This window comes from Mercenaria mercenaria, chromosome 16, assembly GCF_021730395.1.
Source record: "Mercenaria mercenaria strain notata chromosome 16, MADL_Memer_1, whole genome shotgun sequence".
NCBI lineage: Eukaryota > Metazoa > Mollusca > Bivalvia > Venerida > Veneridae > Mercenaria > Mercenaria mercenaria.
This window is the reverse complement of record NC_069376.1, coordinates 72,971,795-72,986,727: the sequence shown is the minus strand read 5'-3', so window position 1 is coordinate 72,986,727 and position 14,933 is coordinate 72,971,795. Positions and strand designations below refer to the sequence as shown.

Here is a 14,933-nt window from a genome sequence, read left to right as displayed (position 1 = left end):
AAGATTATCCTGAATTTCACTGTTTTTATTTAAAAGGAGAGGGAAATATGGAATGAAATCTTCTTATCTGTTCTAACTTCATCATTTACACATACTTATACACTTTATACATTTCTGTATACAATGAAGGCTCTGAGATATTTTGGACTGGTTGTCTGTGCATTTTACGGCTGTTTTATAAAAGGTAAATGATATAATTTTATAATCATTTCTTTAAATTTTTTCACTTATCTGTTTCACCTGGGTATGTGGACAGGCATGCAGTAAAGGATGTGTTTCTACCCCGGCTATTTGTAAACAGTTTTGGTGAAACATTAGATAACAGTTATTAAAAATAGACAAAACGTAATAGAGAATACAAAATGAGTGTCTTTACATGGGGAAATTCTTAAACGAGTTGAATAAAAGAACTGAATGAAATATTGTCATGCAATACAAAGTCCCCTACTGGAAGGCACCTAATTTTCTCTACTGCAGTATAACATAATAAACTGATGTCTGTCAATGATGTATAAACAATATTGTACTATATATACAATATGTTATAACAAAACACTTGGATTAAAATTTGAATATATAAAAACCTACAGTTGTTTTCATATGGCATTTTTTTTTGGCCAATTATAAAAAAGTTATCATAAGTTATTTATAGTAACAACAAAGGGAAATTAATCCTAAAAAAAGAAGAAAAATATAATATATAATATAGAAAATATAAGTCCTCAAGAAACTCTTACCCAGGTAGAGATATGTCAAAAAACACATAAAAATTGGATTTAACATGCATGTTGTACCACAGAAAAGTTGTCTCGATTTTTCCCTGCGGCCAGTAATAAAAAAAGTTACAGTATAAGCTATTTATAGTAACAACAAAAGGACGTAATTCTAAAAAAGGGTGCCTCATGGTGGTGAACATTTGTGCCAAGTTACATCAAAATTCCTCCATGCATGAAGAAGAAATGCTCCGGACAAAATCATTCTTGAATTTGACCTTTGACCTCTAAGTGTGACCTTGACCTTTGACCTAGGACGTGGTTCTTGCGCCCAACAATTCGTCTCATAGTGGTAAACATTTATGCCAAGTTACATCAAAATCCCTCCATACATGAAGAAGAAATGCTCCGGACAAAGTCATTCTTGTATCTGACATTTGGCCTCTAAGTGTGACCTTGACCTTAGACCTAGGGACCTTGTTCTTGCGCACGACACTCCGTCTTATGACGGTGAACATTTGTGCCAAGTAATATTAAAATCCCTTTAAGGATTGTTGAGTTACAAACTGGACAGGAAAAAAGCCTTGTTGGCCTTTGACTTCCAAGTGTGACCTCGACCTTGCAGCTAAGGGCCCGGGTTTTGCGCACGACACGTTGCCTCATCCAGGGGAATATTTGTGCAAGCTGATATTTAAATCCTGTTTTGCATGACAAAGTTATAGACCGGACAGGAAAAAATCCCATTGACATTTGATCTCCAAGTGTGACCTTGACCTTTAAGCTAGGGTTCTAGGTGTTGCGCAAGACACGTCGTCTCATTATGGGGAACATTTATGCCAAGTAATATTGTAATCCCTTGATGGATGATTGAGTTCTCGACCGGACAGGAAAAAAACCCTATTGACCTTTGACCTCCAATTGTGACCTTGACCTTTGAGCTAGGGGACCGGGTTTTTGCGCTTGACACGTTTTCTCATCATGGGAAACATCTGTGACAGGAACAAAGCCCTGTTGACCTTTGACCTCCAACTGTGACCTTGACCTTTGAGCCTTTGAGCCAGGGATCCGGGATTTACGCATGACACGTCGTCTTATCATAGAAAACATTTATGCCAAGTGATATTAAAATCCCTTAATGAATGACAGAGTTATGAACCGGACACGAAACAGACCCTGTTCATGCCATGTTAACATTTGACTGCCAAGTGTGACCTTGACCTTTGAGCTAGGGGTCTGAAAGTTGTGCAAGACACATCGTCTTATTATGAGGTACATTTGTGCCAAGTAATATTAAAATCCCTTCATGGGTGGCAGAGTTATGGACCGGACAGGAAAAAGGCCATGTTGACCTTTGACCTCCAATTGTGACCTTGACCTTTGAGCTAGGAGTCCGGGTTTTGCGCATGACACGTCGTCTTATCATGGAGAACATTTAGCTAAGTAATATTAAAATCCCTTCATGGATGACAGAGCTATGGACCGGACACAAAATTGCGGACGGACGGAATGACGGAATGACGGAAAAGTGCATTCCTGTAGTCCCCGAAACTGGTTTTCAACCAGTAGGGGACTAATAATAAATTGCGTGGCTCTGCGAGGTTTTATAAAAACAATTAAGGACTTAAATGAATTCAATATTTAAAGACACAGTTGTAATATTCTTTTTATCACATGTAAGCATGTTTCCTAATACATCGTTATTATGACGAAGGCGGAGGGATATCGTTTTGTCGTCGTCGTCCTTCCGTCCGTCTTCCCGTCCGTCCGTCAGTCCGGAGCCGTATCTAGGAAGTGGTTTGGAATATTTAAATAAAACTTCATATACCTGTTAACAACTATAGGGAAATGCGGCCCGTCAAGTTTCAGTCAGATTGCCCAAGTAACACCAGAGTTATGGCCCTTAGAAGTTTCTAGTGTTAACTATATATAGTATTATGAATATGGCAATTTCTGCTTCATAACTTGTGACATATTTGACCTAGAACTATGAAACTTAAACTGAATTTAGATCACCATAATGTGGTAGTTATCACTTAATTTCGTCATGGTCTCTATAGTAACTTCAGAGTTATTGCCCTTTAATTGTTTAAAAATCCACGTATTTGTACTTAACAAATTAACCAATTGGTAGAATTTCATTAGATTTCTTTCATTTTTTTCCATTAACATTTATTATCAACATGTGAAGTTGAGTACCCACATCCGGTCACCCCTACCACCCTGGTCACACCCCCTCTCCCTCTCCACCCCCACCCACGCCACAATATTTTTTCATTTGTTTCCTTTTTTTTAAATCTTAAATCTTCCACGAATATTTATCAACATGCAAAGTTGTACCCTCCCCCCACATCGTTCCTCCACCCGGTCACCCCCATTACCCCAATCATGCACCCCCAACCCCGCAACAATTTTTGTTTCGTTTATTATTTTCATAAATATTTATTATCAACATGTGAAGTTTTGTAAACTCACCCGGTCCCCTTACCCCCCCCCCCCCCCCATTTTTAAACCCCCACCCCACGTCACCACCCACGTTCCAGATTTCTTACTTGATTGTGCTCTCTTAAGGACTTCTGTTCTTTTAAGTTCAAATGTAATGAAATTATTTGCTTCTTAGTAACATCCTAAACTTTTTACCGGATATATTTCTTTGCCATTCTCAACACAAACCCATTCGGCGGGGGATACCAATTCATTGAATTTGCTTGTTTCTCTTTTCCTCATCTATTACAAAGTAAATTAGACCGCCGTCTTCTATGCTGCTGTCATCGTCAAAATATTACGCTCGTGTAATACCAAAATTATTTTATGGCTATACTTCGCTCCACACTGTCAAACATGCGAAGATAATGAAAGCGCTTTCAGATCATTGTAAAAACACATGTAGCAAGTAAATATTTTTAAAATTGTGACGTCGTAGAAGTGAAGTACAGCAATATTATTTCCTTATATTTTACAATGTATAATAACACTGACGTTGATGCCAATTCAAGTAGAGAGTTTGGTCATCTTCAGTATGAAGTAGATAAAGAAAAAAGAAATTTTGATGTTTTAGCATGTGAGTAAATGTGTATAAATTATATTTGTGTCTTTCTACTTTAACTCGAAGAATATAAAGTATATGCTGGATATAGTTTCCTGTTGTTTTTTTTTTATTTTATTTAACTCGTTTAATGAATTTGATATGAAAAGATACTCCTGTAACATCCACTATTTTCGTTTCATGCGTTTTACTCCTTTTTTTATTGCATAGTTTTTGTACTTGACAAAGTGCAATTTTATTATTATTATTATTATTATTATTATTATTATTATTATTATTATTATACCAGATTTAAATAGCGCCATTTTCATGATATGGCCAGTGCTTGGACCGGGTTAATGAAAACGATCATTGTCCAAACTATGTATTTTATGACATTTTGAGTTTTGAAATATTATAGGACTTGGTATTTACCATGAAAGTGTTAATCGATCAGTCAATACTCATTGAACCACATTATAATATGATAGTTAACCGACTTTCATAAAAACTTACATGTTTATCTCTTCGATGGAGAATAAAAAGAAGAAAGCATTGGTGCGGAGAAATTGGATGTAACATTATTTTTACAACATACCGGTACCATCATTTTTGATGATACATTAAAATTTCTCCGTTCTGTATCATAGGCAAAGTCGGTTGGACATGGTTTTGAACTGCGTTTGGTTTTTACAAGTCTAATATAATTGTGAACTTAATGGTCACCTATGTTAAGCAGCCACCTGCATTAAGCCGCCAGAGCAATCTTCCTGAATTGACCTTTAATTCTTATTTCCACCCGACTTAAGCAGCCATGTTGTGTCGTCTCTTGACTGGCTCCTTGGAATGTAACTGTTCTACACTTAACACTGCAGAGGCCTGTTTTTATATGTACCTCAAATGTGGCCGTATATGTAAAATTCTGACATCAAAGCTTGCATTCTTGCATATTCCAGATCATGTAGCAAGTGAATGTTTGAATGGGTGGACATATTATGAGGGTTCATGTTACTTCTTTGGTCACTCTGACCTTGATTTTGTGGAGGCAGAGGTAAATTTTAAAGTACTGTTCGACGTTACGTTAAGTTCTTCAAAGCTTTCAGTGTATGAGATATATAAGACTGTTATCCGGCCTATATGTACTGCCATGTTTCCACGAACAACAATATTAGATTGCTTTTTTACACATTTTTGCACATCTATGATGTGTCAGGAATCCTCATACGACATTTTACTTGAACAGCTAACAATAAAGTGATTTCTTGCATTATTCTGAATGATAATGGTTTTGCACCCTTTCCCGCAAAAAAAAAAACATTTCTTAAATTAATAAGTTTTTTAAATTTGCAAAACGTATCTTAAATAATTGACCTTTGGCAGCAGGTAAAGGCTACTTTAATTGGAAAACAAATATCGACAGGGATGCATAACTCGTTTTCTTGTATGCCAGACAGGTTTTCCCCGTGTTTTTGCCGGTGCCGGAAACACTCATCTTACACCCCGGGGTGTAAGATGACTCACATGCTGATTTATAAATGAATGCGTAGATTCCTTAAAGAAAAGAATTTATTTTATTTTATTTCTTCTTTTAACTGAAGAATACGGTAAGCAAGGAAAAGAATCATTCATTAGTTGAAGATGCAGATGGAAATATATTGCTCTCGGGTAACTGTTTCGTGTTTCGTTGTAACTCGACAGAGCCTATACAGTTACCCTGGAGCAAGATATTCCCTATCCCCACCTTCAACCAGTGAAAGATTCTTATAATCTTATATGGTATATTAAAACTTTGAAACTTGATTCATCAATATATGATGCGATTTCGTACAACTGATCAGTATGTAACCCTTCACTAACACAGAAGGCTAATTTATCCGTCAGATGTAGGACCATTTTCATAATGATAAATGGAATATTTTAAATTTTCCCTTCAGAATAGCACATAATTTTACCTTTCTTATCACTCAGGAACCTGTTTCACAAACGTTCATACGTTTTATCCTAAGTTCTCTCCTACTTTTAGGACTTTTAAAACACATTTATTTCACTGGCACTGGGTATAATTTGTAAATTTCTAAGAAGGAGGCGGTCATTTTTATGTCCATTTTTCGTTCCTGTTATTCTAAGAATAGCTGAAAAGTTAAAAAGAATATACTTAAAACTATGTTTGCAAAACACCTTACTCGTATGTTTCAACCTTGTCCTAAGTACAAACTTCATGAAACGAGCTAGTGATTAGAAACCTACGTCTACATTTTACGGTATATTTTACAGAGATTCTGTTCGCACTACCAAGCACATTTGGCTACCGTGGACACTGCGGCTGAAAGTAACTTCATCCGAAGTTATTTAAGTGACCTAAAAGGTAAAACAATGAAACGGATTACTATAACTTTGGAATGGCTGACCTTAATATATATGTATATGATCTAAAATTAAGCGGAGAGAACATTGAAGTATATCGTTATTTCTTTGCTATTTTCTTGACCATGTGTTAGACGAAGAGAGAGGGCTCCAACTTGAGAGATGGAGGCTGGTGTATGATACAGTCCCAAATTCAGGCTAAAGATTGTTTATGAAAAAATAATAAAAGGTAAAAAGGTCCACTATTTAGGGCTAATGACTGCGAATGTTAGTTAATTGCACTTGAAAGGAAAATTTCTTAATGTCGAACTTGCCAGGCCGTTAGAAATTTGTATGGACAACAGTTTAACAAATTATTGTACATGTTAAGCATTTCGTAGACTTTTCCTATTACTACTTGTCGTCATACTATCATATCATATTTTGTTACTTAGTTATGTTTTAATTGCTGAGAAACCGTTACTATAAAAGTTCAGGATGGTGCATGGAAAGTGAACATAAAGTGGAAGTTAAAAACAAGAAACTTAGAAAAGCAAAACCAATTTGCTATAGCAGAAAATGGCTTTAATTTCTATCTAATTTTTTACTTCCTTATACGAGGGGTGTTCAGAAAGTTTCGAGACAAGTGCCGTAGCATTCTTATTTTCTAATATTTTACACAATTCTTTAAACATACATAGCTCCGTATATCTTTTACTCAGAAGCAAATTTACAAAATTAAAAATAACACGCTAATTATTATTACCATAGCAACGTTAGGTAAACGTGAGCGGGGCAACTAAGTGTATAAATAATTGCAGAAAGTCTATGTCGTAATGTCGGGCACAACAAAACATGTCAAAGTTTCTCAAAATATTCCCGATAGTACTCCACACACTTCTCACTTCTCGTGTCTGTGAATCCAAGATTTAAAGCAGCTGTTGAAGTTTTCTGTTGGTATTCTCCTGATACAGTCCCGAAAAACCATTGGCAGGTCTTCGACGTCGTCGAAACGTGATCCTCTCAATTCGTTCTTGGTGGTGGAGCTTGTCGACAAATTCTATCTTCACCATGACAACGCAACACACCATGCGTCTGTCGTTACCAAGACAACACTAGCTGGGCTAGATATTAAAACTATACCACATCCCCCGTACTCTCCAGACCTAGCACCATGTGACTTTTGGCTTTTCCCCTTATTAAAAAATAAGAATGTTACGGCACTTGTCCCGAAACCTTCCAAACACCCCTCTTTCATTTGTTGTTTGAGTCATGTCGTCGGTACATGGACTTATGGATGTTGAAATTGAAAAATTAATGTATAGCATATTCATGTGCTCTTTCCAAAAAGCACAACCTTGAAAACCAATGAAAGCATTCCATTAAAATATGAATTATTTCAACCATTTCGTTCATTGTTACACCATCTTGTAGTTTTTAACAATTTTCAGAAAAAATAACTGAAACATTCATATGATTCAAATGCTTTTATTTTACAAATGATATTGTATAAATACTGCTCTAGATCCAGACCACTGGATAGGTCTCACGGATGAGGTTATTGAAGGTGAATGGAGATGGCAATCTAACGATGCCATTGCAAGCTTTACGGACTGGTACCCGGGTGAGCCGAATGGTAGTAAAGGATCCAACTGCGTTGTTATATGGGCCCGCATAGGTTAATACTGGATAGATGAACCGTGCACATATAAGTACAGACCACTATGCGAAAAACCGTATGTATACTATTACCTCAACATGATGAATCTAAGAGGGGCTCCTACCATCTGTATTACATTTCTCCTTATAAATCGCCAATCCATAGTTTGGGCTGTATGACCGGTCTATATTCAGTACACATGTTTTCTGGGCTAACATGTCAAACATTTAAAAATTAATTTATGATGTCATGCGATAAAACACTTTTTGAATAGCTTGCCATCCATACTCAAAATTATTCTCTGAGGTCCGAAGAGCGATAGTTTTAACAATTGACCAGCTACCCATCCAATAAGTATATAGTGTATCTATAGGGACTAGTTTCATTGAAATTGCGGCGCTCCAGTACATTAAATATAAAGTAAGATAGCATAATTCCCCTAAAGAAAGAACAAGTGAGTTTATAATCATTGTCAGGATACCGTAATATGTATATTAACTTAAAACATATGTTCACCAGCAGTGAAACTGGTCGAGTTCTTGTGTATTTGTTACTGAACAGAACCTGAAGAAACCAAATATGTAATCTAGGTTGATCGCCTTAACTTTCTTCTTTTTTTCCCTTAGTCCTTGAGCCAGACCCAGTAAATTTGGCCAGCGGTACCATCCGAGGGGATTAAAGCTCAATGCTATTTTTGGATAGGTAAGCATCTGACAATTCAGAAACTATGTGATAGCATTGCAGTGGTGGTAGCTTTTTGTGAGTTATTAGCCGTGCAGTAACCCCATCCCAAAATAGACTTTCATCAAACTTCTGTTATACATAAGAAGACTTTCTATTTCAAACTAATAGTTCTCTCTTATTTTTTGACTATATTTGCTTCGAAATTGATAGACAAACAGCTCAGTTTATGTATTTTATAGAACTGTTGTTGAAAATAATACCTCTTTAGCTTTTAGTGATTGCAATTACCGACACACATAGACCAGTGCTTAAATATAATTAAAGAACACAAATATTGTTTCATAATATGCAGTTAGAAAGGTATTTTGCCCATTCTTGAACTAGTATGACATGTTAAAATACATAGAGTATAAGGCAGTAGAATTTTACAGATCACAAATCAAGTTGTCTGCCATTGGCTGTTGGGGCGCTTGTAATTTACGGCCTATTAATGTGCGTTACCTACTTGTTTGAAATTAATTAATACTTCTATAAATGATATGGAACAGTAAAGTATGAATATCGTTAAATCAAAGCAATTTCTGAACTAGTTTTGATATGTTAAATCTATAATTAAACAGTTATATCAAATGTCATGTAAATTAATTGAATAGAAAAGTGTAATTTATGTTACAAAATGTTACCGTAATCGGTAATATGCTGCTGTTATTATTTTCAGTCATTGTATATCATGTCAAGGTTATTCTTTGTTTTCAATAAACCACATTTTCTATGTATCCAACATACTAGAACATTCTTAGTTATGACTCTTTATCACTGTCTGAATCTTATAAGATAAAGGCTATTCTCATGGGCATGTAGCCAAATATACACCTTAAAGAAAAGATCAAGGTCGTTTAATTTTATATGAATAAAACTACAAAAGTATTAATTGAATGTAGAAAAACATTAAGGGATTGTATCAAATTTGAGTCTGTTATAATAAGCTTTCCTTTTTTTACAATAGCTATGCAAATATGTATATTAAAAATGTTGTAGAATAATATAAGTAAATAAATAAGTAATTGATAGCTGACTAGTCTGATATGGTGGCAACAGGGTCATGTCTATGCCGTCGGAACGATCAGGAACGCCGTCTTGGTTGCCGTTCTTCTTGACAAACATTTCGTACCTAACCTTGTTGATGTTCCGATATTTTGGATGACCATTATACTGCAAATACAAATGACTCTCCGACCTCCAAAACGTCGTCGGAGCACACATGTTGACGTCTCACCAGTTAAGCTGTCTGAACATAATTGAGTTTTGTTGTCATCATTGCTCATGAAATATTTCCAATTCTGCGGATGTTTTGGTATTTTTGACCAGAACAACAGAAGTGTTGGTGCAGTTCCATGTCGTTTTCTTTCGACGGACTAGATCGTTTTGTAAAAGTATGTATCTGCAACGAAATCTACTGTGAAAATATCGCCATCAATGATGCTAGATACATTTTCAATAGAATGGTATGATTGTTGCAGCTCGATACTTCCTTCAACGTAGTATAATAGTTTGGCTTTGTCTGTATTTGTTTCCGTATTTTGCAGAGGACAGAGGAAATTCTATGTCTACATCATGCGCGTTCAACAACTAATATCACGAATAGTCCAGACACATTTCTTTCAGCTTTGAATGGAAACATAATTTTTTCTACAACTGTCATCACTTTTTTGACAACCGCATAATCGGCTTTGATTTTCGCAGGTTCCACTTCTTTGTGTGTGGATTTGTCTTCTAAAGTCATGTCTGTTTTCGATTGTGTAGCTTGAACATAATTAGCTCGCATATGCTGTGTTAAATAACACCTGTAGAATGAAGACAATTTTCTGCTAAAACGTGTGATGCTTTTCTTTTTCTTGGCTTGAAGGGTGATAATCTGTACTATAGTAAGTTTTACAGCATTCTGTGATGCTGGTACGGCTGATCTAGACACACTGAAGCCACGACCCCTCAAAAGCATTTCTGCACAAGGGTGGGTTACTTAAGATTCATCATAAGGAACAGATAGGGGAGCGGTGGTCTAGTGGATAAGGTGTCGGCTCCAGGAGTCGTGGGTGGCTTTTCTATTGACACCAGTACTGGTTTTCCAGGAAGCGGACTCGACAGTGATACCAATAGGCTTGACGCTTTCATGACAATCGAGCTAAAACAAATTAGCATAAACTAACGGATAAGCAGGTAGATACATTGCATCGTTCAGATGATTGGACGCAAATGATAGTGGGCACAACTTGTGCCAGACTGTTATATGCACATCCAGGTCGTTGACATTTGTGGCCTCTGTTAATGCCAGTACATAATGAATGATATCAATAAAGTATATACAGAATTGTGCCCTTTTCCATGATGTCTCTCTCTGACACTTTTGAAGTGTTGGTACTTTTGAAAGTACTCTTTGAACGCTGTTTGACTTGCAACAGATTTTCAAGGCTTGGATTGTCAGCAAGTTCCTTTACTTGTTTACATAAACATCGGTTGAAGGTCAAATAATTATGGTTGGATATATGTGTAATCTGTTAATATTTAGTAAGTGTCAGAAGATTTCTAACATTTAAACTAAGAATGATAGTGTCCCTATAAAGCCATGGTGTTCCAATGAGTATCTATTTGTTTTCTATTTGTTTAAAACCTAATTTAAAAACGTATTACAATATATACGTGTAAACTTATGTTCTTGAACATTTATAATTGATTTGTACTGATTTCGGCAACACATATTATTGTAACGTAAAATTCGCACAACTATTGCAATGAGATGGTAATTCACTGCATTCTAATAAATATCTAGTTCAACATAACAAATTATGTATAGTTATTATAAAATGTTATAATTTTTTCCCGATCTGTGTAGCGCATTTTCTTCACTTTAGAAATTTCAGTTTTGTAACATTTTGGTAACATACAAACTTATACGGAGATTACATCATGGAAAAGTTCCTTCCACCGCAGAAAAAAAACGTTATAAGAAACACTATTTAGTCTGTACTTTCAATTGTATGAAAAATCATAACATCTTGGTTATTGGGTTATAAGTACGAGTAATATATCTATAATGTTGGTAATAAAATCACTGTTACGTAAATTACACTAATTTAGATGTTAACATGTGCGTCAAAGAAATCTTGTTTTAAAGCACATTCAATTCATGGTTAAATAAGACTGTTAATAAACTACAGAATGCACTTTTTCTTAATCATCGTGTAACACTATTTCATCGTCTTAAATGTTTTTAGGAAACATATTAAATGTCCCGTAAATTACAAAAGCCCTAACAATCAAACGGCATTTATGTAGGAATAAAAAGCATTCAGTATGTACTTTCCGAAAGCCATAATGTGGGATTCCTTAGGGAAGGCAGAGGGAAATGGTACCTCAAGGTCTAACATCTATCTGAAGAAAATCTAATTATGAACTGTAATTATGCTTAATAGTTGTCCATGCTGTTAAGATGTTCTTTATAATCATTATTCTAATTAACATTTATTCAAAGAAGCAAACACAACAAGAGCTGTCACAGGATACAGCGTGCTCGACTATTTCGATGGAAACTGGAGCTGTCACTGGAGTGTTTATTAACTCCAATGGTGATTGAAGATATTGCACAATTGCCTGAGTCTGCGTCAAAAATATTAAGTAATAAGAGAGGTAAAGATAAAGTGTATCAAAACACTATATAAGTATAGCCTAAGTAAAAAGGGGGCATAATTAATACAATATTGGTGCAAGAGTTATGCATCTTGTGTCATATGATGTGGGTGATGTGGAACAACTACTTTAAGTTTGAATCAAATGCATTTCGTAATAACTGAGAGATAGTGAAAATGCATCAAAATTAACCTTTAATTCTAAGTAAAATGGGGCGTAATTCATGAAATATTGGTGCCAGAGTTATGCACCTTGTGTTAAATGGTGTGGGTGATGATGTTGAACAACTATTTTAAGTTTGAATCAAATCCATTCTGTAATAACAGTGATAGAGTGAAAGTGCATCAAAACTTTAACCTGAAATTCTAAGTAAAAAGAGGGAATAATTCATGAAAAGTTTGAGCCAGAGTTATGCACCTTCTGTCAAATGATGTGGGTGATGATGTTGAACAACTATTTTAAGACTGAATCAAATCCATTCAGTAATAACAGTGATAGAGTGAAAGTGCATCAACACTTTAACCTGAAATTCTAAGTAAAAAGGGGGAATAATTCATGAAAAATTGGTGCCAGAGTTATGCATCTTGTGTCATATGGCATCGGTGATGATGCTGAACAACTATTTTAGTTTGAATCAAATCCATTCAGTAAAAACAGAGATAGAGTGAAAGTGCATCAAAACTTTAACCTGAAATTCTAAGTAAAAAGGGGGAATAATTCATGAAAAATTTGTGCCAGAGTAATGCATCTTGTGTCATATGATGTGGGTGATGATGTTGAACAATTATTTTAAGTTTGAATCAAATCCATTCGGTAATAACAGAGATAGAGCGAAAGTGCATCAAAACTTTAACCTTAAACACTAAGTGGAAAAGGGAGATAAATCATGAAATATTGGTGCCAGAGTTATGGCCCTATGCCAGATCATGTGGGTGATAATGAGGAATAAATATTTCAAGTTTGAATCAAATCCATGAAGTAATTACAGAGATAAATTGAAAAAAGCGAAAGTGTAAAAAAAAAACTTTAACCAAGATGGGGACGCGGAAAGACGCCGACGCCGACGCCGGGCTGAGTAGGATAGCTCTCCTTATATAGACGTATAGTCGAGCTAAAACTGTCGAAAATTAAGGAAATATTTTATTTATTTGTTCTTAAATACTTGTTACAAATACATCAATTATTTAAACTGAATAACAAGTTCCATAATTCGTAAGTCTACATTGGATATATTTTAGCTCACCTTACCTTGTATCTAAGTGTAGGCATATAACAGGATAATATCACACTAAAAGCTACCGTCGATACATTGCTATCATATATTATCTTACTCCAGGGTTGTATACCTTTCCAAAAATCACTATGAGAATTAATCCCCCGAGATGGTACCAATCAACCCTATGGCTCATGTACTACCTTGTATTTATTATTTATATCCGTATTTTTGTGTGTATATATAGTAGAGAGAATTTATACGAACTAAATCACCACCACAGTATACCAGACCAATTACGACAAAGCGCCTAGCAGTACAAACGTACACGCACATGCCACAGCAAGTCCACTAACCCAATAAGATTAGTTTCGAAGCTGCTTTATATACGAGCCCGAATGGCACTACACATTCGTACTGGTTCAATATTTACATATATATACGTATGGGTCAAATAAGTCAAATGTTCTGACCATAACGCAAACCATATCTACATATTCTGTGTATCCTCGAGATCCAGTTAACTTTCAGAGAGAGAAAATATAGCTTCTCTGGTCCCAACCTGTTAAAAATACTAAAAATGTCACTGCTGATTTGTGAGACATGAAAACAGAGATTTGAGAATATATGCAAATGTTGAACCAGTATGAATGTGTAGTACAATTAAGGTGTATATATAAAGCAGCGTCGATACTAATCTTAGTTTGGTTAGCTGACTTGCTGTGGCATGTGCGCGCTCGCTTGCTTACTATACGGCACAAGATCACAGTTACTTGCCCTTGGTTGACCGCAATAAGGAAGTGCTTACTCGGAAAATAGTTCCTCTGTTTGATGCTGAATATTGGTGAAAAATTGAATGAAAGACATACAATAAAAGGCATAATTTAAGAGAGGAGATGTGAAATGATAGTTAAATGTGAATTTTGATAGGATTAAATTGTCTGAATGTGCAAAACTGGTCTTTTGAAGAGGAGAGATTTTGCCTGTTTGCAGCCGTCAAAAGACTATTTACCATAGGCGTATGATTTGGGCTAATATAGTGGAAAAAGGAGCCGGTCAACCCATAATTTCTCGTGGCTGGAATTTTTTCTCTTGGATAGTTCTATTCAGTGCAGTTATTTGTTTTTGCTTGGAACGCAGACAAAATTGCAATATTGTACAGTGTCTATATAGAACATATAGTAAAAATAACTGTGGTCTTTGGCCATACCTGGTATTTGGGAACCTGATCCTATTCATTCCGTAAAGTACTGTTAGATATACCTGGTATCTGGGAATTGATCTCATGTAAGGGACGTAGCGTGTAACAATTCTATGAAAATACGTAGGAATTACGATGCCTACGTTCAAATGTTTCTTCTGCGCCGCAATATAGGTTTGAATTAATTTCATTTTACTTTCAAGTTCAAATGCACAAAGTGAAATTGTCGGCTAAAGCAGAAAAGTTGGACGGCCACTGATGTACTGATGATGATATTGATATTGATTTTCCAGTTTTGAATAAACAACACAAATAAAAGCGTGCGTTTTTTATTCGTTTTTTTTTATCAATGTGTTTTATATCAATGTATATTTCTGTGTAAAAGTATTCAACTACTTCTTGTTTTATATGTC

At 35.4% G+C, this 14,933-nt stretch overlaps 1 protein-coding gene across 1 annotated transcript; it reads left to right on the top strand.

Annotated features, from left to right (window-relative positions):
• Window positions 1-61: 61 nt before the first annotated feature.
• LOC123540983 (hepatic lectin-like) lies at window positions 62-8,272 on the top strand. The gene is made up of 4 exons (XM_045326325.2): window positions 62-184; window positions 4,692-4,786; window positions 6,010-6,100; window positions 7,604-8,272. The coding sequence occupies exons 1-4, from the start codon at window positions 124-126 to the stop codon at window positions 7,759-7,761; spliced, it is 405 nt and encodes a 134-aa protein (XP_045182260.2). The 5' UTR covers window positions 62-123; the 3' UTR covers window positions 7,762-8,272.
• Window positions 8,273-14,933: the final 6,661 nt, after the last annotated feature.